At 45.3% G+C, this 22,435-nt stretch overlaps 1 protein-coding gene across 2 annotated transcripts in view; it reads left to right on the top strand.

Annotated features, from left to right (window-relative positions):
* PUSL1 (pseudouridine synthase like 1) overlaps positions 1-22,435 on the top strand; it is a 46,391-nt gene that overhangs the window by 1,559 nt on the left and 22,397 nt on the right. For both annotated transcript variants that reach the window (XM_070759205.1, XM_070759204.1), the window contains exons 2-5: positions 3,261-3,318; positions 4,326-4,513; positions 12,756-12,905; positions 19,457-19,630. In XM_070759205.1, coding sequence (XP_070615306.1) covers positions 3,261-3,318; positions 4,326-4,513; positions 12,756-12,905; positions 19,457-19,630 — 570 coding nt within the window. The remainder of the gene's footprint in view (positions 1-3,260; positions 3,319-4,325; positions 4,514-12,755; positions 12,906-19,456; positions 19,631-22,435) is intronic.

The following is a 22,435-nucleotide window of genomic DNA, read 5'->3' as shown; positions in this document are numbered from 1 at the left end:
TAGAAAGATAAATGATGGATGGATGGATAGATAGATAGATAGATAGATAGATAGATAGATAGATAGATAGATCTCCTGATGGATTCAACAATAAAACACATACAAAAATTAAGACCCCAATATTAAAAAAAACAATTCATCCATCTATAATTCATCAGTACTGGCTGGAGCAGTGTGTTAGTCCTCAATGGGCCCAGGCCTGCCAGCAAAGCAATGTTTTTAAGGCCTTTTGGAAGGCCAGGAGGGTGGGGGCGGTGTGAATCTCTGCGGGGAGTTGGTTCCCAAAGACCTGAGCCGCCACAGAGAAGGCCCTATACATATACAATCCTAGCTGCTGTAGTTATATGTATAATTAACAAAATCTTTAAAGGTTGTTTTAACTGTAACCAAATGATTAAGGTTAATGCAATTATTACAAAATATCTGAAACTTATTTGATGGTGGCTTTCTGATATTGTTGGGAAAGTCAGTCCCATATTCCAGAGCTTTAGTTGTACTTCTTCCCCTTCCTTCCGCTCCTTTCCTCTTCTGCCTTCCCTCCCCTCCCCTTCCCTCCCTTCCTTTTGTTTAGCAGAGTAATGGCATTCGGGGGGAAAACTGTTCTTGTGTCTAGTTGTCTTGGTGTGCAGTGCTCTGTAGCAACGTTTTAAGGGTGGAGTTGAAACAGTTTGTGTCCAGGATGCGAGGGGTCAGTCAATATTTTCACAGCCCTTTTTTTGACTCGTGCAGTATACCGGTCCTGAATGGAAGGCAGGTTGGCAGCAATTGTTTTTTCTGGAGTTTTGATTCTCCTCTGAAGTCTGTGTCGGTCTTGTTTTGTTGTAGAACCAAATCAGACAGTTATAGAGGTGCAGATGAGATGACAGACTCAATGATTCCTCTGTAGAACTGGATTAGCAGCTCCTTGGGAAGTTTGAGCTTCCTAAGTTGGCACAGAAAGAACATTCTTTCAGGAATAGGGAAACTCATTCCAGACTGCCAAAGACTCCTTTTTCAAGAACCACAAGGCTTGAAGTAGCCATATCCAAATGGGATGGGAAAATATATTGCATTTCAATGTTGTTGGAACCCAACCAAGCCTTTGTGGCACGCGACTCTGCTTCAAAATTGATTTTTGTAGTCCTTCCTTAGGGCACAGCAAAGATAAACTCATCCATTCGGTAGAATAAAGAAGGATTATCCCATTCCCTCGGAGTTTTGATAGTCACAGTACAGTGGTACCTCTACTTACGAACTTAATTCGTTCCGTGACCAGGTTCTTAAGTAGAAAAGTTTGTAAGAAGAAGCAATTTTTCCCATAGGAATCAATGTAAAACCAAATAATGCCCGCGATTGGGGAAACCACAGGGAGGGTGGAGGCCCTGTTTCCTCCCAGGAGATTCCTAGAGAGGCCCCACGGAGGCTTCTCCCTGCCTTTTCCGGCCCTGTTTCCTTCCAGGAGATTCCTAGAGAGGCCCCACAGAGGCTTCTCCCCGCCTTTTCTGCCCCTGTTTCCTCCCAGGAGATTCCTACAGAGGCCCCATGGAGGCTTCTCCCCACCTTTTCCGGCCCTTTTTCCTCCCAGGATATTCCTAGAGAGGCCCCACAGAGGCTTCTCCCCGCCTTTTCCGGCCCTGTTTCCTCCCAGGATATTCCTAGAGAGGCCTCACAGAGGCTTCTCCCCGCCTTTTCTGGTTACAGTTTCAGAGGCTCGGGTTTGTAAGTGGAAAACGGTTCTTGAGAAGAGGAAAAAAAATCTTGAACACCCAGTTCTTATCTAGAAAAGTTCATAAGTAGAGGCGTTTATAGGTAGAGGTACCACTGTAATTTGTTAACCTGGACAAGAGGTTACCAAGGAGTTACTAGCCGAGTAACTTATTCAATTTTTTAAAAAAGAAAATATTTCTCAGAATATCCGATAGAGAGGCAACGCTCTCGCGATAAAAAAAAGTGACTGGGATTTATTATTATTATTTTTTCTGCTCTTAAGTCTTCCATAAAACCCCCAGAACAGTCTGAAAACCCCCCACTGTTCTTAGGCAGTGAGAAATTTGTCAGGTTGAGTGATGGCAGGGGGAATAATTGGAATTTAGCATGTGGGTGAAAGCTGTTATTCATATACGGATTTGAGTCTGCACCTGCCACTTCAATATTTTCATTTTGCTTTTTAACCTTGTTAGGCATTTTATTATTAAAAAGGCAATTATTTCACACAAAAGCCCGTGCCACTCATTCTTAGCAAAGAATTCCTCTTTTAACCTACCCCGGGAGTGGGTATATTTTGGTTCTTGCCTTCAGAACTATTGCTTGCTTTAACTTCGAGACTAAAAGGAGATAATGAATTGGGAATAGTAATTATTGCTGTAATTATCTGCATTACACTTAAAAAGTAGGGAACAGAAACTGCGGATGGAATAACAGAAACAGACAGAAATACTTAGGCAGCCGAACAAGTTAATTTTCTGGGTATGTACCGGCTCAACCACAACAAGAGTACAATGCTGCAGTATTAGGTTCAGAAATTGCCACCATTAGCAGTTTTGGCATGTCTCCATTCCTTTGGGTGTGCTAGTGATGGGTATGTAGTTGAGAGACAACTTGCCAAGGTGTAAACAGGCCAGTGGGATTTCCAAAAAGTTTCAAAGGAATTCTAGAAAGCCGCAAAGGATATTGTCCTGTCTCAGCTAAGAACGTAGCAAACACACAGTTTGTTCGAATGTACAGTGGTATCTCTACTTATGAACTTAATTCGTTCCATGACCAGGTTCTTAAGTAGAAAAGTTTGTAAGAAGAAGCAATTTTTCCCATAGGAATCAATGTAAAAGCAAATAATGTGTGCGATTGGGGAAACCACAGAGAGGGTGGAGGCCCTATTTCCTCCCAGGAGATTCCTAGACAGGCCCCATGGAGGCTTCTCCCTGCTTTTCCGGCCCTGTTTCCTCCCAGGAGATTCCTAGAGAGGCCCCACGGAGGCTTCTCCCTGCTTTTTCGGTCCTGTTTCCTCCCAGGAGATTCCTAGAGAGGCCCCACGGAGGCTTCTCCCTGCTTTTTCGGCCCTGTTTCCTCCCAGGAGATTCCTAGAGAGGACCCACAGAGGCTTCTCCCTGCTTTTTCGGCCCTGTTTCCTCCCAGGAGATTCCTAGAGAGGCCACACGGAGGCTTCTCTCCGCTTCTACTTACAAACTTTTCTACTTAAGAACCTGGTCACAGAACGAATTAAGTTTTTAAGTAGAGGTACCACTGTAGTTTCACTGGGTTTTTTTCTCCTTTGTCCCCTGCAGTGGTGTGATGGCTCAGCCCCCCAGCATGCCAGCAGTCGGTGTGGAAAATCACCTGGAGGTAAGGATCCAGCATCTAGGGTAGGAAGGGGTGGTGGGGTCACTCTCCCAATGGGGGGCGCTCAGTTTTTTTCCACACCCAGAAAGCAAGCACCCAAAGTCACCATTTCCCTAGAGTTGGGTGAACAGTGTGGTCAGGCAGTAGGGAAAGCGGGTAGAAGGCTTGGCTGCATAGCTAGAGGTAAAACAAGCAAGAAGAGGGAGATTGTGATCCCACTGTATAGAGTGCTGGTGAGACCCCATTTGGAATATACTGTGCTCAGTTCTGGAGACCTCACCTACAAAAGGAGATTGATTAAATTGAACGGGTCCAAAGACGGGCTGCAAAAATGGTAGAAGGTCTTAAGCATAAAACTCATCAGGAAAGACTTCATAAACTCAATCTGTAGAGTCTGGAGGACAGAAGGGAAAGGGGGGGACACAATCAAAACATTTAAATATGTTAAAGGGTTAAATAAGGCTCAGGAGGGAAGTGTTTCTAATAGGAAAGTGAACACAAGAACAAGGGGCCACAATCTGAGGTTAGTTGGGGAAAAGATCAGAAGCAACATGAGAAAATATTATTTTACGGAAAGAGTAGTAGATGCTTGGAATAAACGTCCAGCAAACCTGGTTGGTAAATCCACAGTAACTGAATTTAAACATACCGAGGATAAACCTATATCCATTCTAAGATGAAATACAGGAAATAGTATAAGGGCAGACTAGATGGACCAGGAGGTCCTTTTCTGCCTGTCAATCTTCTATGTTTCTGTGTTTCCAATTTATTCTCTGCCTCTGTGACCCACTAACTTGCCACATCCTTAAAAGAAGGAGGATTTGCAACTAGTTCTTTGCACCTTGTCACCTAAGCCGAGTTATAAAAAAACCACAACCAGACTAAAGCAAAATTGGTTGTGCAAATATCACTGTGTGTCTGCTCCAGCCTTTTTCAGCTATAAATGTGTAAGTGTCTAAAACTCTCCAATAGCTGAGGGTCTGCTTCTCCCCCCCCCTCCAATTTCACAGAAGGCTGCAGAAAAACTCAGAGCATCCGAGCCAGTCAAATTTGTCATCTCCAGCCGGACGGACACTGGGGTTCACGCCCTGTGCAACACGGCCCACTTTGATGTCCAGAGAGAGGAGGGACAGCTGCCCTTCTCCGAAGAACTCCTCGTCCAGGTGCTTAACCAGCATCTCAAATCAGAGCCCATACGGTGAGTTTATTAAGTTTCCAGAAATGTTTGTCGGATTATTTAATCGACCTATGAAGACTGGTTGCAGGAACTGGGCATGGCTAGTTTAATGAAAAGAAGGACCAGGGGAGACATGATAGCAGTTTTCCAATATCTCACAAAGAAGAGGGAGTCAAGCTATTCTCCAAAGCACCTGAGGGCAGGAGAAGAAGCAATGGGTGGAAACTAAACAAGGAGAGAAGCAACTTAGAACTAAGGAGGAATTTCCTGACGGTGAGAACAATTAATCAGTGGAACAGCTTGCCACCAGAAGTTGTGAGTGCCCCAACACTGGAAGTTTTAAAGAAGATGTTAGATAATCATTTGTCTGAAGTGGTCTAGGGTTTCCTGCCTGTTGTGGTTAGCTCTGGCCCAGCTCTTGCCCCAAGGAATATGCAGGTGGATGTGGGGGAAACATCCACATGCCGCAGGCCTGTTTTGCTCCCAGTAGAATCTGCCGACGAAGCCTCCTCTGACCAAGGAAGCGTGAGTGACAGGGAAGAGGGGAGTTTGGCAGACAGCCCAGGAGGAGATTAATCATCTGTATCATCTCTGGATTCTGAACAAGAATTAATGACACATCCACGCATGCGTAGAGTGATGCATAGGAGACAACAACTGAAGGATTATTACAAGAGAAAATGAGGCCACCTGTGCTTGGGTGGGGCTGCTGTAATTAGTGCTACAGATAAAAGTGCAGCTTGGTGTTTTAGCCTCATGGCAGTTTTATCTGATTCATTGTTTTGTCAAGATTGTGGTTTTTGTGCTGTTCAAGATTGTGTGTGTACTCTCTGGACTTTAGAATTGAACTCAATTTCCCAGTTATTGGGTGAGCAATTGGACTGCATTTAACCTGTGCCTTGTGTGTACCAGAAAATCCCTTTGACATTTAAAAAGGGAGCTGTTTCTGTTTTTCTGTTTATAAAAACTTTTGGGTTTTCCTTTTATTGTGTGGTGTGTGTCCTCCTGGACTAATTACCTTGTAATTATGTGCGGTTGAAACACGCCGGCAGAACACTGCCTAGGCAGGGGGTTGGACTAGAAGTCCTTCAGGGTGCCTTCTCTCCCCTTCCCTTCCCTTCCCCTCCCTTCTCTTCTATGAAGGGGAATCAACCTAGTCTCCAAAGCACCTGAGAGCAGAACAAGAAGCAATGGGTGGAAACGAAACAAGGAGAGAAGCAACTTAGAACTAAGGAGGAATTTCCTGACAGTGAGAACAATTAATGCAGCTTACCTCCAGAAGTTTTGAATGCTGGAAGTTTTTAAGAAGATGTTGGATAGCCATTTGTGTGAAGTGGTCTAGAGTTTCCTGCCTAAGCAGGGGGTTGGACTAGAAGACCTCCAAGGTCCCTCCCAACTATGTTTTTATAATAATAACAACAACAACAACAACAACAACAACAATAATAATAATAACATCATCAACAACAACAACCACTGCAACAATAATAATAATAATAATTATTATTATAATAAGCCTTTGGAGCCTGTGGTGGGCGAAACACGAGCCTACTGGGCCCACCAGAAGTTGGGAAAGGGGGCCTCGGGGGGACAGAGGAAGCTGTTTTCGCCCTCCCCAGGCATTGAATTATGGGTGGGGGCACCCGCGCATGCGCGATAGCATGCACACATGCTCTTTTGGCACCCGAGGGAAAAAAGGTTCACCATCACTCGTCTGGACCACCAGGAAGGTCCCTTCCAAGTCTCATATTCTGTAAAAAAACAACCCAGTTCTTCTAGGTCCCAGTTCTAGCCCCATATGGGCTTTTCTTTCGGCACCCCCCACCCCCACCCCAGAAAGTAAAACCAGACGGAGTGGATCACGCTGCAAGATCTTTCTCCTCTGCGATCTCCCTCCGTTGTCATGGCACCTGTATAATTTGGGTACCGCCTGAGCTACTTGGGGACGAGAAGGAGGAAATGGCATCTCATTCAGAGGTTGCGTAAGATGGATACACATACACACACACACTCACACACCCACACAGGTCCACAGGCTGCACACACAGTGGGAGAATCGGTCCCACCCCACAGAGAAAGGCAGGACAGGCGTTTCTTCCCGCGCTCGTCATCTTTTCTCCTTGGGTTTCCTCTTCAAACTTCCAACTTCATCCCGGTCGGCCCCGTCCAAAGTGTCCTGAACTCTGAATATTTTATTTTATTATTATAATAATAATAATAATAATAATAATAATAATAATAATAATTAAAAAAAAATTAGATTTGTATGCCGCCCCTCTCCGAAGACTCAGGGCAGCTCACAACAATAACAAATGCAATAATAATAATTTAATAATAATAATAATTTATTGGATTTGTATGCCGCCCCTCTCTGTATAATTTATTGGATTTGTATGCCGCCCTCGGGGCGGCTAACAACAATGATAAAAACAGCATGTGACAATCCAATAATAAAACAACTAAAAACCCTTATTATAAAACCAAACATACACACAGACATACCATGCATAACTTGTAATGGCCTAGGGGGAAGGAATATCTCAACTCCCCCATGCCTGGCGGTATAAATGAGTCTTGAGTAGTTTACAAAAGACAGGAGGGGTGGGGGCAATTCTAATCTCCGGGCCAGGGCCGCCACAGAGAAGGCTCTTCCCCTGGGGCCCGCCAAACGACATTGTTTAGTCGACGGGACCCGGAGAAGGCTAACTCTTTGGGACCTTATCGGCCGCTGGGATTCGTGCGGTAGCAGGCGGTTGCGGAGGTTGTCTGGTCCAATGCCATGCAGGGCTTTAAAGGTCATGACCAACACTTTGAATTGTGACCGGAAACTGATCGGCAGCCAATGCAAGCCACGGAGTGTTGAGGAAACATGGGCGAATCTTGGAAGCCCCACGATGGCTCTCGCGGCTGCGTTCTGCACGATCTGAAGTTTCCGAACACTTTTCAAAGGTAGCCCCATGTAGAGAGCATTGCAGTAATCGAACCTCGAGGTGATGAGGGCATGAGTGACTGTGAGCAGTGACTCCCTGTCCAAATAGGGCCGCAACTGGTGCACCAGGCGAACCTGGGCAAACGCCCTCCTCGCCACAGCCGAAAGATGATGTTCCAAAGTCAGCTGTGGATCGAGGAGGATGCCCAAGTTGTGGACCCTCTCTGAGGGGGTCAGTAGTTCCCCCCCCCAGGGTAATGGACGGACAGATGGAATTGTCCTTGGGAGACAAGACCCACAGCCACAATAACAATAATACAAATCTAATTAATAAAAAATAGAATTAAAACCCCTTAATATTAAAAACAATCAATACAACACAGTCCTACCATTCTGAAGCGCTATACAGTGTTTTCTCGATTTCCGCTGGGGATGCGTTCCGAGACCGCCCGCGAAAGTCGAATTTCCGCGAAGTAGAGATGCGGAAGTAAATACACCATTTTTGGCTATGGACAGTATCACAAGCCTTCCCTTAACATTTTAAACCCTTAAATTACCATTTCCCATTCCCTTAGCAACCATTTACTCACCATTATTACTGGTACTCACCATTGAATAAGACACTTAGTGATCCTGATATTTATAAACGTAATTATTTATTAACAATAATTATTTTGTTTGTTATTTATTTGCAAAAATTATTAGTTTGGTGATGACATATGACGTCATCGGGTGGGAAAAACCGTGGTATAGGGGGAAAAACCATTAAGTATTTTTTAATTAATATTTTTTGAAAAACCGTGGTATAGGCTATTCGCGAAGTTCGAACCCGTGAAAATCGAGGAAACACTGTAGTCAGAAGAGGGGGGAGTTATTCTCCCCATGCCTGGCGGCATAGGTGAGTCTTTAACACCTTGCGGAAGATGGGGAGGGTGGGGGCAATTCGAATCTCCGGGGGGAGTTGATTCCAGAGGGCTGGGGCCGCCACAGAGAAGGCTCTTCCCCTGGGTCCCGCTAGACAGCATTGTTTTGTCGATGGGACCCAGAGAAGGCCAACTCTGTATAGAATAGTAGTAGTTTGTGCAAACATAAGTAAAAAATTAATGATAAAAGAGGGACAATAGGACAGTGCGAGAGGGATGGTAGGCACAGCGGTGCCCTTGCGCAGGCAGATGGAAATAAAATCTGGAAACAGAATGAAACGCCAAGTGTGCGGAATTGGACAAATTAACATATACATTAAATAACAAAGAAGATAGAGAATTTTACATATGCTGGAACATGTTTTATAAGGAAAGGAAGAAATTAGAGAGGGTGTAAGGAATAGGAGAGATCTGAAGTCTGCAAGGCTATAGATAGAGATATAAGGAATAAATAATAATAATAAGTGTTTGTAGTCATATTGTATATATAGTAGATATTGAAATATTGATATTAGTGATGAAATAGATTGAAAGTTAAGAACTATAAAAGGAATACAGTTTAACTGACTAGAATATAACAACAGTGCAGTTTACCGTTTAAAAAAAGGGTTTAGAAGGTTTTTCTGTTTTTCTTTTTTTTTATTTTTACCTCTATTTAGGGGTAGTGATTTCTGACAGTCTCAAAATGGGTGAACAGTGCACCCAGGCAGTAGGTAAAGCGAGTAGAATGCTGCATAGTTAGAGGTATAACAAGCAGGAAGAGGGAGTCTTCGGAGAGGGGCGGCATACAAATCTAAGTAATAAATAAAATAAATAAAGATTGGGATCCCGCTGTATAGAGCGCTGGTGTGACCCCATTTGGAATACTGTGTCCAGTTCTGGAGACCTCACCTACAAAAAGATATGGATCAAATTGAACCAGTCAAAAGACAGGCTACAAAAATGGTATAGTCTGGAGGACAGAAGGAAAAGAGGGAGGGGACATGATTGAAACATTTAAATATGTGAAAGGGTTAAATAAGGTCCAGGAGGGAAGTGTTTTTAATAGGAAAGTGAACACAAGAACAAGGGGGCACAATCTGAGGTTAGTTAGGGAAAAAAGATCAAAAGCAACATGAGAAAATATTATTTTACTGAAAGAGTAGTAGATCCTTGGAACAAACTTCCAGCAGACATGGTTGGTAAATCCACAGTAACCGAATTTAAACATGCCTGGGATAAACATAGATCCATCCTAAGATAAAACACAGGGAATAGTATAAGGGCAGACTGGATGGACCATGAGGTTTTTTTCTGCCGTCAATCTTCTATGATTCTATGCTTGTATGTTGGTTCTGTATTTTTCTATGTATTTATGTCATGTTTGTATAAGTTTGTAGTGTGTGAATCAATGTTTTCAACGTAATTTTAATATCTATATTCAATAAAAATATTTATTAAAGAAAAAATAAAATAAAATCTGTGCCTCTGCCATCACTCCCCGCTTTTCTGGGGCGAGGTTGTTTTTAAACAAAAGGCCCGTTTGAAAATCTCCTCTCTCCCCCTCTGTGGGATCGACCCTTTCCCTCCTCCCTCGGGGGGGGGGGGGGCTCCATGCTTCGCGGAGAGAATAGAACAGGGCTGGGGTCACTCACCCACTCTTGTTGTTCCCTCCTCAGCCGCTTTGTCCTCTAATCTGTCTTTTGTTTGGCCAACCAACTTGGAGGGCTGACCCAGCGTGTTTCCCATTGAGTGTGCTCTTTCCTGTATTTCGCTTCCCTTATTCCCCCGCAAGGCCAGCCTGGGAGTGAAAAATAATTGCTCTGACCATGCCTAAGCCTGAAATCAAGGCTTATGTTATTTGGCCCTCCTGCCCTATAATAATAACAGAATTGGGAGGGACCTTGGAGGTCCTCTAGTCCAACCACCTGCTTAAGCAGGACATCTACCGTTTCGGATAAGCGGCTGCCCAAGCTTTGGTAAGGAAACATAGAAACATAGAAGATTGACGGCAGAAAAAGACCTCCTGGTCCATCTAGTCTGCCCTTATACTATTTTCTGTATTTTATCTTCGGATGGTTCTATGTTTATCCCAGGCATGTTTAAATTCAGTGACTGTGGATTTATCTACCACGTCTGCTGGAAGTTTGTTCCAAGGATCTACTACTCTTTTGGTAAAATAATATTTTCTCACGTTGCTTCTGATCTTTCCCCCAACTAACTTCAGATTGTGTCCCCTTGTTCTTGTGTTCACTTTCATATTAAAAACACTTCCCCCCTGAACTTTATTTAACCCTTTAACATATTTAAATGTTTCGATCATGTCCCCCCTTTTCCTTCTGTCTTCCAGACTCTACAGATTGAGTTCATTAAGTCTTTCCTGATACGTTTTATGCTTAAGACCTTCCACCGTTCTTGTAGCCCGTCTTTGGACCCGTTCAATTTTGTCAATATCTTTTTGTAGGTGAGGTCTCCAGAACTGAACACAGTATTCCAAATGTGGTCTCACCAGCGCTCTATATAAGGGGATCACAATCTCCCCCTTCCTGCTTGTTATACCTCTAGCTATGCAGCCAAGCATCCTACTTGCTTTCCCTACCGCCTGACTGCACTGTTCACCCATTTTGAGACTGTCAGAAATCACTACCCCTAAATCCTTCTCTTCTGAGTGTGCAGAACCTTTGAGTTGTCAAAGACATGCACAGAGGAAAAACGTGGGATTCCAGCAGATATCCAGGAGATATGAGTAATTATTCAGTCATACAAGACTGATGCATTAAAGTGTATAAAATGGTGTTTACTTTAGAAATAGCACCGTCAATTACAATAATAATATTGCAAGCCTGTCTTTGGCTTACATATACATACATTACAGCTTGCAAATACATTAAAACAATCATCACACACAGAGATCTTACTACATTAGTCACAGTGAATCAGCAGAACGAGCAGAGAGAGAAAGAATCATGCTTTCTGGTGCCCTCTTATGGTGATTTGCAACACTACCGGTACACTGATAGCGGATCCCATTTGAGAGGAGACTGACTTGGTGATGCGAGTTGGACAGTAAGGAGGATGGCGAGGACTCGGTGCCAGAGGCAGAGGTTCCGCCAGGGCCTTTGGAACCTCCAGCACCTCAGAGCAGCAATGAGGAAGAAGAGGCTTCTCCTTCTTGATGGACGAGTACGCAGGGCTGCCAAGAGACAGGAATGGTTACTCCAGAGGAGGTCTCCTCGGGAGTAAGACTGGGGGCTAATTGGCACTCTCCCCTAATCTACTTAAGGACAACAGAGGCAGCTGAAAGGCTGCAGGAAAGAACAGTTTAGACTTGTGTCTTATTGTGATTGTCTCGTGAAAATCTCTACTCTGTTTTTCTGTCTTGGGTTGCTTATTGAGGAAGATTCCTGGGCATCTTGCCAAGCCTATGTGAGATAATGTTCTGCCGGCATGTCTCAACCGCCTGTAATTACAGGGTAATTAGTCAAGGAAGACACACACCACACAATAAAAGGAAAACCCAAAAGTTTTTATAAACAGAAAAACAGAAACAGCTCCCTTTTTAAATGTCAAAGGGATTTTCTGATACACCCAAGGCACAGGTTAAATACAGTCCCATTGCTTACCCAATAACTGGGAAATTGAGTCCAATTCTAAAGTCCAGAGAATCCACACACACAATCCTGAACAGCAAAAACCACGATCTTGATGAAACAATGAATCAGATAAACTGCCATGAGGCTAAAACACCAGGCTGCACTTTTATCTGTAGCACTACAGCAGCCCCACCCAACCACAGGTGGCCTCATTTTCTCTTGTAATAATCCTTCAGTTGTTGTCTCCTATGCATCACTCTACGCATGCGTGGATGTGTCATTAATTCTTGTTCAGAATCCAGGGATGATACAGATGATTGATCTCTTATTGGGCTGTCTGCCAAACTCCCCTCTTCCCTGTCACTCACGCTTCCTTGGTCAGAGGAGGCTTCGTCGGCAGATTCTACTGGGAGCAAAACAGGCCTGTGGCATGTGGATGTCTCCCCTACATCCACCTCCACATTCCTTGGGGCAGGAGCTGGGCCAGAGCTAACCACAACAGATAACAAGAACTAATTGCATTGCTCTGAGTTAAGACTTTCCTGAACTTACGCCAGCTGCTAATGAAGATTAATTAGCAGCTGCCTTTTTGCAAGAAAGGGTTGCTGTTTGATTTGTGTGTGCGCCTTCACTTCTAAGCCAGTGATTAGCCATGGTTTATTGATTAAATTTAAAGTTCGTTCAGACGATGTGTTTTGATACATTCATAACTGGGGGCAGAATAGACACAGGGTTGTGGTTGGGAGGACAAAAGGAGGAGACATCTTCACATAAAAGCCGCATTGACTGAAGGGCTGCAGAGAAATTAAATCGCTAACTCTTCCCTTTTTTCCCCTTAGCATTCTGAGCGCTTGTAGGGTTTCCAGCAACTTCCACGCCCGTTTCTTGGCCCGGGCCAGGACATATGTGTATCGGGTGGCCACAGGCTGCACAACTTATTCCGATCTGCCGGTCTTTGAACGGGATCTCTGCTGGGCAAACAAGCGTGGGTAAGTTGGTTTTTGTGGATCTGGCTGTTTTGTCGTCCCCCCGACACCCACTTTTGAGCCCTAACTTTTCCGGTGTTCTGCTGATCTTCAACTGGGCCTGCAAGATCTTCACCAATCTGGGTTGAGTAATACTATATCTTTCAGAGTATAAGATGCACCTTATTTTTGTGGGAGGAAAATAGGGGGGTGGGAAATCTACCTACCAGGTATTCATCTGGCTAGCATCATCCTTAGTCTGGTCAGTTTCAGCACATTATTTTTTCCCTTGGTTAGGGCTGAAAAAAATCTTCGGAGGGAGTAGCAATGAAAACAAGCCTGCAAAGACTTAGGGCTGGAAAAAATCTTCTTCAGAGCAGCAATGAAAACATCCTGCAAGCCGGAAAGATCATTAGCACTTCATTAGGGCTGGAAAAAAAACTTTTTTGGGAGGGAGTAGCAATGAAAACAAGTCTGCAAGCCGGAAAGATCATTAGCACCTCATTAGGACTGAAAAAACCCTTTTTGGAGGGAGTAGCAATGAAAACAAGTCTGCAAGCCAGAAAGAACACTAGCACCTCATTAGGGCTGAAAAAACCTTTGTCGGAGGGAGTAGCAATTAAAACATCATGCAAGCTGGGAAGAGCCTGGAAGAGCGTTAGCATCTCGTTAGGACTGAGAGGGAAAAAAAGCTTTGATAAAGCTACATTCGGAGTATAAGATGCACCCAAATTTTCAGCCTCTTTTGGGGTGGGTGGGAAAGGTGCGCCTTATACTCCGAAAAATACGGTACTTCAGAGCCGGCTCTCGGAGAAAGCGACCCTGACATCTGCAGCGTAACCAGGTCACCCATAAATTATGCAGTGACAAGAATGTGCCAGGGCATGCGTGAACACATTTCCCGCAATCTGTGTTTCCTTCCCATGAGTTGCTGGCTGTGTAACTCGAAAGAGCCACGGAATTTCTTGCTGGGTATCATCAGATCTCGATAGCTCAGCGGGTTTTCTCCGAGCTTCAGCCGAGGCTGATAGGGAAAGGATGGTGGTCTCAACAGTTGGAGGAGCCCACAGTCTTCCATAGCTGCTTAATTTAATCAAGTTAGTAATAATAATGATGATATGCCGCCCCTCTCTGAGGACTCACAACAACAATACACCATGTACAAATCTAATGTTAAAAACCCTTATTATAAAAAGAAAACAATCACACAACCTAACAGACCATACATAAACCATAATAGCTAGGGGTATATCAGTTTCCCCATGCCTAGCGACAAAGGTGGGTCTTCAGAAACTTTCGAAAGGCAAGGAGAGTGGGGGCTATCCTAATCCCTGGGGGGAGTTAATTCCAGAGGGCCGGGGCCATCACAGAGAAGGCTCTTCCCCTGGGTCACGCCAGACGGCATTGTTTAGTCGATGGGACCCGGAGAAGGCCAACTCTGTGGGACCTAATCGGCCACTGGGATTTGTGCAGCAGAAAACGGTCCCGAAGATATTCTGGTCTGATAGTTATAGTTATAGTTTATTAGATTTGTATGCCGCCCCTCTCTGAAGACTCGGGGCGGCTCACAGCATGACAGTAATACAATGCATTACAAATCTAATAATAAAAAAAATAAATCCATTTAAGAAGGCATTAATAACATAATAAAACCCCTAACTATGCAGTCATACACATTCAACCTAATCTATCATACAGTAAGGCCAAAAACATAATAAAAAAGGGGGGAAAGATGGTAATTACCCCCATGACAAAAGTGGGTCTTCAGCATTTTACGGAAGGCGAGGAGGGTGGGGGCTATTCGAATCTCTGGAGGGAGTTGATTTCAGAGGGCTGGGGCCGCCACAGAGAAGGCTCTTCCCCTGGGTCCCGCCAGCCGACATTGTTTGGTCGACAGGACCCGGAGAAGGCCAACTCTGTGGGACCTAATCGGACGCTGGGATTTGTGCGGCAGGAGGCGGTCTTGGAGATATTCTGGTCCGATGCCATGTAGGGCTTTATAGGTCACGACCAACACTTTGAATTGTGACCGGAAACTGATCGGCAGCCAGTGCAAGCCGTGGAATGTTGGTGTGATATGGGCTTATCTGGGAAAGCCCATGATTGCTCTCGCGGCCACATTCTGCACAGTCTGAAGTTTCCAAACACTTTTCAAAGGTAGCCCCATGTAGAGAGCGTTTCGAGGTGATGAGGACATGAGTGACTGTGAGCAGTGACTCCCTGTCCAAATGTTAAGGGTGTTGTCACCCACCCCGATTGGATTCCACAGTCCACAAGACCTGCTCTCTTGGTGCCTTAGTACAGTGATTTTCAACCTTTTTTGAGCCGCGGCACACTTTTTACATTTACAAAATCCTGGGGCACACCACCAACCAAAATGACACAAAAAGACAGTAAATATTATTTATTTATTTATTTATTTATTCAATTTTTATGCCCCCTTCTCCTTAGACTCAGGGCGGCTTACAACATGTTAGCAATAGCATTTTTTAACAGAGCCAGCATATTGACCCCACAATCTGGGTCCTCATTTTACCCACCTCGGAAGGATGGAAGGCTGAGTCAACCTGGAGCTGGGGATGAGATTTTAACTGCTGACCTTCAGATTTACAGTATTTCTACATGTATTTATACATAGAACATACAATCCCATGTAACATCCCCTTATAAATACAGTCAATCATCAATCATCCCTCCTCAAATTTATACTACTGTCTCATTTCTGTCTCTCCCCCCGCCCCTTATATGTCTGTGTGTACTCAAACCATTTCCAAAACCAGGTGAGGGCTGGGGTTTTATTCTCTTTTATTCTTTTCAAAAACAGGTGAGGGCTGGGGGGGTTTTCTTATTATTTGGGTGCTTTTTACCATATGCTTCAAGAATCACCTCTCTCTCTCTTTTGTTTCTCCTCTCATTCTCTGCCTCAATCATTTTCTCATTTCTCCTCCCCTTTTTGTTCTCATTTCTCTCTCTCTCTCCTTTCCTCTTCCTATCTGTCTCTCTTGCTTTCTTTTTTTTCTCTCTCTCTCTTTCTTGCTTTCTTTCAGTATCTCTTGCTATCTCTCTTTTTCTCTCTTGCTTTTCTTCTCTCGTGCTTTTTCTTGTTCTTTCTCTCTCTCTGTTGCTCTCTCTCATTCTCTTATTTTCTCTCTCTCTCTTTTCTTTCTCTCTCTCTGTTGCTCTCTCTCATTCTCTTATTTTCTCTCTCTCTCTCTTTTCTTTCTCTCTCTCTTAGTCTCTCTCTCTCTTATTCTCTCTTATTTTCTTTCTCTTGTTCTTTCTCTCTCTGTCATGCTTTCTCTCTCTTGTTCTTTCTCACTCTCTCTCTCTCTGTTGCTATTAGCACTTCCACGGATCGGGCAGGCAGAGACATCGACGAGAAGCCATGGGCGCGAGGGGGCTCCAGAGAAGGAAGGATCGGGTGGGGGGGGGCTCCTGCAAGTGGAAGCCTCAGCCCTGGAGCCCCCTCGCACCCATGGCTTCTCGTCGATGTCTCTGCCTGCCCGATCCGCGGGAGTGCTAATAGCGGCGGCGGGCAGGAGCCCCCCCCCGCTATTCCCGCCGCCCCCGCTATTTGCACTCCGGATCGGGCAGGCAGAGACATCGACGAAAAGCCATGGGCGCAAGGGGGCTCCAGGGCTGAGGCTTCCACTTGCAGGAGCCCCCCCCCCTATTCCCGCCGCCGTCGCCGCCGCCATTAGCACTCCCACGGGCGAGGGGGCTCCAGGGCTGAGGCTTCCACTTGCAGGAGCCCCCCCCCTATTCCCGCCGTCGCCTCTATTACCACTCCCGATGCTACAAGTGAAAGCCTCAGCCGCTACTATTGCCATCCCGCCGAGTCCCAAGCTCACCTGCTGCAAAGAAGGAAGGCACGAAGAAGAAAGGCGCGAAAATGAAGGTGTGAAGAAGCAAGCCGGGACACTCAACTTCCGGTTTGGAAGCGGAACTTTGCGGCACACCTGACCTTGTCTCGCGGCACACTACTGTGCCGCGGCACAGCGGTTGGGAAACGCTGCCTTAGTAGACAGGGCTACAACTTTCTTGGTAGAGTTGGAAGTACATTGCCCTCGCAGTTGCTTTCTTGCAGGTTTCTGCTTTTATAATTTGTTATTATTATTTATTAGATTTGTATGCCGCCCCTCTCCGTAGACTCCATCAGGACAGCTTTCTCGGGGGGTCTCCCACCCAAGAGTAATCCTACTCTGGGTGGCTTTAAAAAAAAACCCACCAGTGGTGGCGAACCTTTTTTTCCTTGGGTGCTGAAAAAGTGTGTGTGTGCCCTATCCCACATGCGTGAGTGCCCACGCCCATAATTCAATGCCTGGAGAGGACGAAAACAGCTTCCCCTGCCCCCTGGAGGCCCTCTGGAGGCTGGAAACAGCCTCTTTCCCAACTTCAGGTGGGCCCAGTAGGCTAATGTTTTGCCCTCCCTAGGCTCCAAAGGCTTCCCTGGAGCCGGGAGAGGGTCAAAACGGAGGCTCTCTGGAACCAAAAATGCCCTACCAGAGCCTCTGTGAGAGCCAAAAATCAGCTGGCCAGCACACACATGCACGTTGGAGCTGAGCTAGGGCAATGGCTCGTGTGCCAGCAGATATGGCTCCACATGTCACCTGTGGCATTTGTGCCATAGGTTCGCCATCACTGCCCTAGTTGATCCTGCTGTGGAATGAAGGTGCTCGTATTTCAGTCGGCATTATAAAGCCCTTCATGGCAATAGACCAGACTATCTCAGGAACCGCCTTCTGTTGCACGAATCCCAGCGACCAGTTAGGTCCCACAGAGTGGGTCTTCTCCGGGTCCCGTCAACTAAACAATGTCGCTTGGCAGGACCCAGGGGAAGAGCCTTCTCTGTGGTGGCCCCGAGCCTCTGGAACCAACTCCCCCCAGAGATTAGAATTGCTCCCACCCTCCTTGCCTTTCGTAAGCTTCTTAAAACCCACCTCTGCCGCCAGGCATGGGGGAATTGAGATACTCTTTCCCCCTAGGCCTTTACAATTTTATGCATGGTATGTCTGTATGTATGTTTGGTTTTACAATAGGCGTTTTTAACTGTTTATATTGGATTGTCATATGCTGTTTACTACTGTTGTTAGCCGCCCCGAGTCTACAGAGAGGGGCGGCATACAAATCCAGTAAAATCAAATCAAATCAAATCAATTAGAAAAACCAGGTGAAAAATAGACCAAATTTCTAAACAGCCACCATTCAGAATTCGTTTCTATAAAGTGCTTTTTTCCAAATAGGCGGTGGGGGCATTCAGCTATTATAACATAGACAGAAATGGTGTCCTATCCTGGGGAATATTATCATATTTTTCAGGGTATAAGAGGCTCCTTTCCTCCCCTACAAGGCTGAAAGTTTGAGTGCGTCTTATATTCGAAACGTAGCTGGTTTTGGGGGGTGGGTGGGTGGAAGCTTTTTCCCCCCAGCCCTAACGGGCTGCTAACAGTCTTCTTGGGAAAGGCTTGCAGGCTTGTTTTCATTGCTACTCCCTCCAAAAAAGTTTTTCCCAGCCCTCATGAGGTGCTAATAAGCTTCCTGGTTTGCAGGATTTTTTCATTGCTACTCCCTGCGAAGTTTTTTCCCCAGCCCTAAGTCTTTTCAGACTTGTTTTCATTGCTACTCCTTCCAAATATTTTTTTTCCAGCACTAAGTCTTTGCAGGCTTGTTTTCATTGCCCCCCCCCCGCAAAGATTTTTTTTCAGCCCTAAGTCTTTGCAGGCATTTTTCATTGCTACTCCCTCCAAAGATTTTTTTCAGCCCCAAGTCTTTGCAGGCTTGTTTTCATTGCTACTCCCTCCAAAATTTTTTTTTTTCAGTTCTAAGTTTTTGCAGGCTTTTTTCCTTGCTGCTCACTACAAATAAGGTTTTTTCCAGCCCTAACCAGGAGATAAAATAATGTACTGAAACTGACCACACTAAAGACGCTAGCCAGATGAATACCTGGTAGGTAGATTTTTTTCCTCCTATTTTCCTCACCCAAAACTAAGATGTGTCTTATACTCTGAAAAATACGGTAGCTTTTTCGCTGTTCACTTTGCAGCCTCCAGACTATTTCAAAGAGCCAGGTGAGTTTTCCCCAAAAGAAAATCAATATTAGTGGAGGACCTTTTAGGTCTGCTTTGCAGAGATGCTGGAATAAACCCACTGAAAATCTTTTTTTGCAACGCATTTTCCTTCTTTGAAATCTTCAGTTTGTCTCTCTATATAGCAGTGGTTCTCAACCTTTCTAATGCCGCAGCCCCTTAATACAGTTCCTCATGCTGTGGTGACCCCCAACCATAAGTCGAGCGCCAATTTTCCGAACAGAGCTTGAAGCTGATTGGCAGGAGGGTCAGAGGGACGCCTGATTGGTCGGATTGTAAAAATATGTTCCAAGGTGCCAGAATAGAAGCTTTAGTTCCTAACACCCTGGGAAATTTGTCTTTTCCCACGGTCTTAAGCGACCCCTGTGAAACGGTCGTTCGACCCCCAAAAGGCTCCCGACCTCCAGGTTGAGAACCACTGTCTTAATGGTTGCTAGGAATCAAAAAATGGCTTGATGGCACATTCTTTGTCTTCTTCTTATGGTCTAGCCACCTGAACCTGGCCGCCATGCGGGAAGCAGCCGATTTTCTGATGGGCACCCACAACTTCTCCACTTTCCAGTCCACCAGCTCAGACATCTCAGTGAGAAGCCCCATCAAGACACTGGACTGGGTGGAGGTGAGGGCTGCCCAGGGCTTCCTTTCCGAGCACAACAATGACAGGTGAGGCTGCCCAGACTTTCAGTCGCAATTTTGGCACCTTTCTCTCCTTTCCCCATTAATATTTCCCCCCCCCCCCCCCCCGATGGTTGCTACTTTAAATGAGCCGAGGTGGCGCAGTGGTTAGAGTGCGGTACTGCGGGCTACTTCTGCCTGCCTGCGGTTTGTTTGTTTGTTTGTTTGTTGATTTGATTTGATTTGATTTGATTTGATTTCATTTCATTTGATTTGATTTGATTTGATTTGATTTGAATGCCGCCCCTCTCCGAAGACTCGGGGCGGCTAACAACAATAAAGAAAAAAATGTAACAAATCTAATATTAAAAAAATAATCTAAACCCCCCCCCCCCCAATTTAAGAGACCAATCATACAAACAAGCACACCATGTATAAATTCTATAAGCCTAGGGGGAAGGGAAAAAATTTGAATTCCCCCATGCCTGACGACAGAGGTGGGTTTTAAGGAGCTTGCGAAAGGCAAGGAGGGTGGGGGCAACTCTGATATCTGGGGGGAGCTGGTTCCAGAGGGTCGGGGCCGCCACAGAGAAGGCTCTTCTCCTGGGTCCCGCCAAATGACATTGTTTAGTCGCCGGGACCCGGAGAAGGCCAACTCTGTGGGACCTAACCGGTCACTGGGATTCGTGCGGCAGAAGGCGGTCCCGGAGATATTCTGCTCCAATGCCATAAAGGGCTTTCTAGGTCATAACCAACACTTTGAATTGTGACCAGAAATTGATCGGCAACCAATGCAGATTGTGGAGTGTTGGTGTAACATGGGCATGCCTTGGGAAGCCCATGATTGCTCTCGCAGCTGCATTCTGCACGATCTGAAGTTTCCGAACACTTTTCAAAGGTAGCCCCGTGTAGAGAGCGTTACAGTAGTTTGGCGGTCTGAATCTCCCCAGGCTCAAAGCTGACTGATCCTTCTTCCCTTCCGAGGTTGGTAAAACAAGGACCCAGGTTGGTTGGTTTGTTTATTTGACTTCTATGTCATAGGATGCCATAGGATAGCTGATCATAGCTGATAGCTGATCAGATCATAGGAGCTGATTCCAAAGGGCCGGAGCCCCCACAGAGAAGGCTCTTCCCCTAGGTCCTGCCAAGTGACATTGTCTAGTTCAGTGTTTTTCAACCAGTGTGCCGTGGCACACTAGTGTGCCGCGAGACATGGTCAGGTGTGCCGCGAAGCTCAGCAAGAGAGAGAAAGAAAACAAGAGAGAGAGAAAGAGAAAGAGAGAGAAAGAAAGACAGAGAGAGAGGGAGAGAAAGAAAGGCAGGGAAGGAGGGAGAAATAGAAATAGAGCAAAAAAGAGAGGAAGGAAGGAAGGAAGAGAGAAAGAAAGAGGGATGGAGAGAGAGAGGAAGGGAGGGAGAGAGAGAAAGAGGGAGAGAAATAGAGCGAAAGGGAGGAAGAGAGAGAGAGAGAGAGAATTTTTTTGTCCAAACTTTTTTAGCCCCCCCCCCCCACTCCCCCCTGCTCAATGTGCCCCATGATTTTGTATATGTAAAAAATGTGCCGCAGCTCAAAAAAGGTTGAAAATCACTGGTCTAGTTGACGGGGACCTGGAGAAGGCCGACTCTGTGGGACCAATTGCTGGGATTCCTGCAGCAGAAGTAATCTGGTCCCATGCCATGTAGTTTGGCAAGATCCATGTCTGTAGGCGAGCAGCCATAAAAATGCCGTTCTGATGAGCTCTTCTCCTCATGTCTGGTTCCTTGTGCCGGACATGAGCAGATATAATAGGGTAGAAGTAGGCAAAGGAATCCCTGCAGATTTCACTCTGTTAAATGTAGTCGACTATAGAGGTGGTGATCTTGACTATAGAGGTGGTGCTCATTGGCAAATCATCTCAGACTAATCTCATTGATTTCGTTGACTATGTCACAAAGGTGTTGGATGAAGGGGGTGCCATGGATATTGCCTATCTGGACTTCAGCAAAGCCTTTGATACGGTTCCACATAAAGAGCTGATAGATAAATTAGTGAAGAATGGACTTAATCCCTGGCTAGTTCAGTGGATTTGCAGCTGGCTGAAGCGTAGACATCAGAGAGTTATTGTTAATGGCGAGTATTCTGAGCAGAGACAGGTTACAAGCGGTGTGCCACAAGGGTCTGTTCTGGGTCCTATTCTTTTTAATATGTTTGTGAGTGACATAGGGGAAGGTCTGGTAGGGAAGGTTTGCCTATTTGCCGATGACTATAGAGTTGTACAATAGGGTTGATATTCCTGGAGGCGTCTGTAATATGGTAAGTGATTTAGCTTTACTAGATAAATGGTCAAAGCAATGGAAACTGCAGTTTAATGTTTCCAAATGTAAAATAATGCACTTGGGGAAAAGGAATCTTCAATCTGAGTATTGTATTGGCAGTTCTGTATTAGCAAAAACTTCAGAAGGATTTAGGGGTAGTGATTTCTGACAGTCTCAAAATGGGTGAACAGTGTGGTTGGGCGGTAGGGAAAGCAAGTAGGATGCTTGGCTGCATAGCTAGAGGTATAACAAGCAGGAAGAGGAAGATTGTGATCCCACTATATAGAGCGCTGGTGAGACCACATTTGGAATACTGTATTCAGTTCCGGAGATATTAACAAAATTGAACGGGTCCAAAGACGGGCTACAAGAATGGTGGAAGGTTTTAAGCATAAAACATATCAGGAAAGACTTAATGAACTCAATCTGTATAGTCTGGAGGACAGAAGGAAAAGGGGGGACATGATCGAAACATTTAAATATGTTAAAGGGTTAAATAAGGTTCAGGAGGGAAGTGTTTTTAATAGGAAAGTGAACACAAGAACAAGGGGACACAAT

The sequence above is a fragment of the Erythrolamprus reginae genome, chromosome 8 (genome assembly GCF_031021105.1).
Source record: "Erythrolamprus reginae isolate rEryReg1 chromosome 8, rEryReg1.hap1, whole genome shotgun sequence".
Classification (NCBI taxonomy): Eukaryota; Metazoa; Chordata; class Lepidosauria; order Squamata; family Dipsadidae; genus Erythrolamprus; species Erythrolamprus reginae.
Note: the sequence above shows the minus strand (reverse complement) of the source record. Positions and strands in the feature narration are given on the sequence as shown.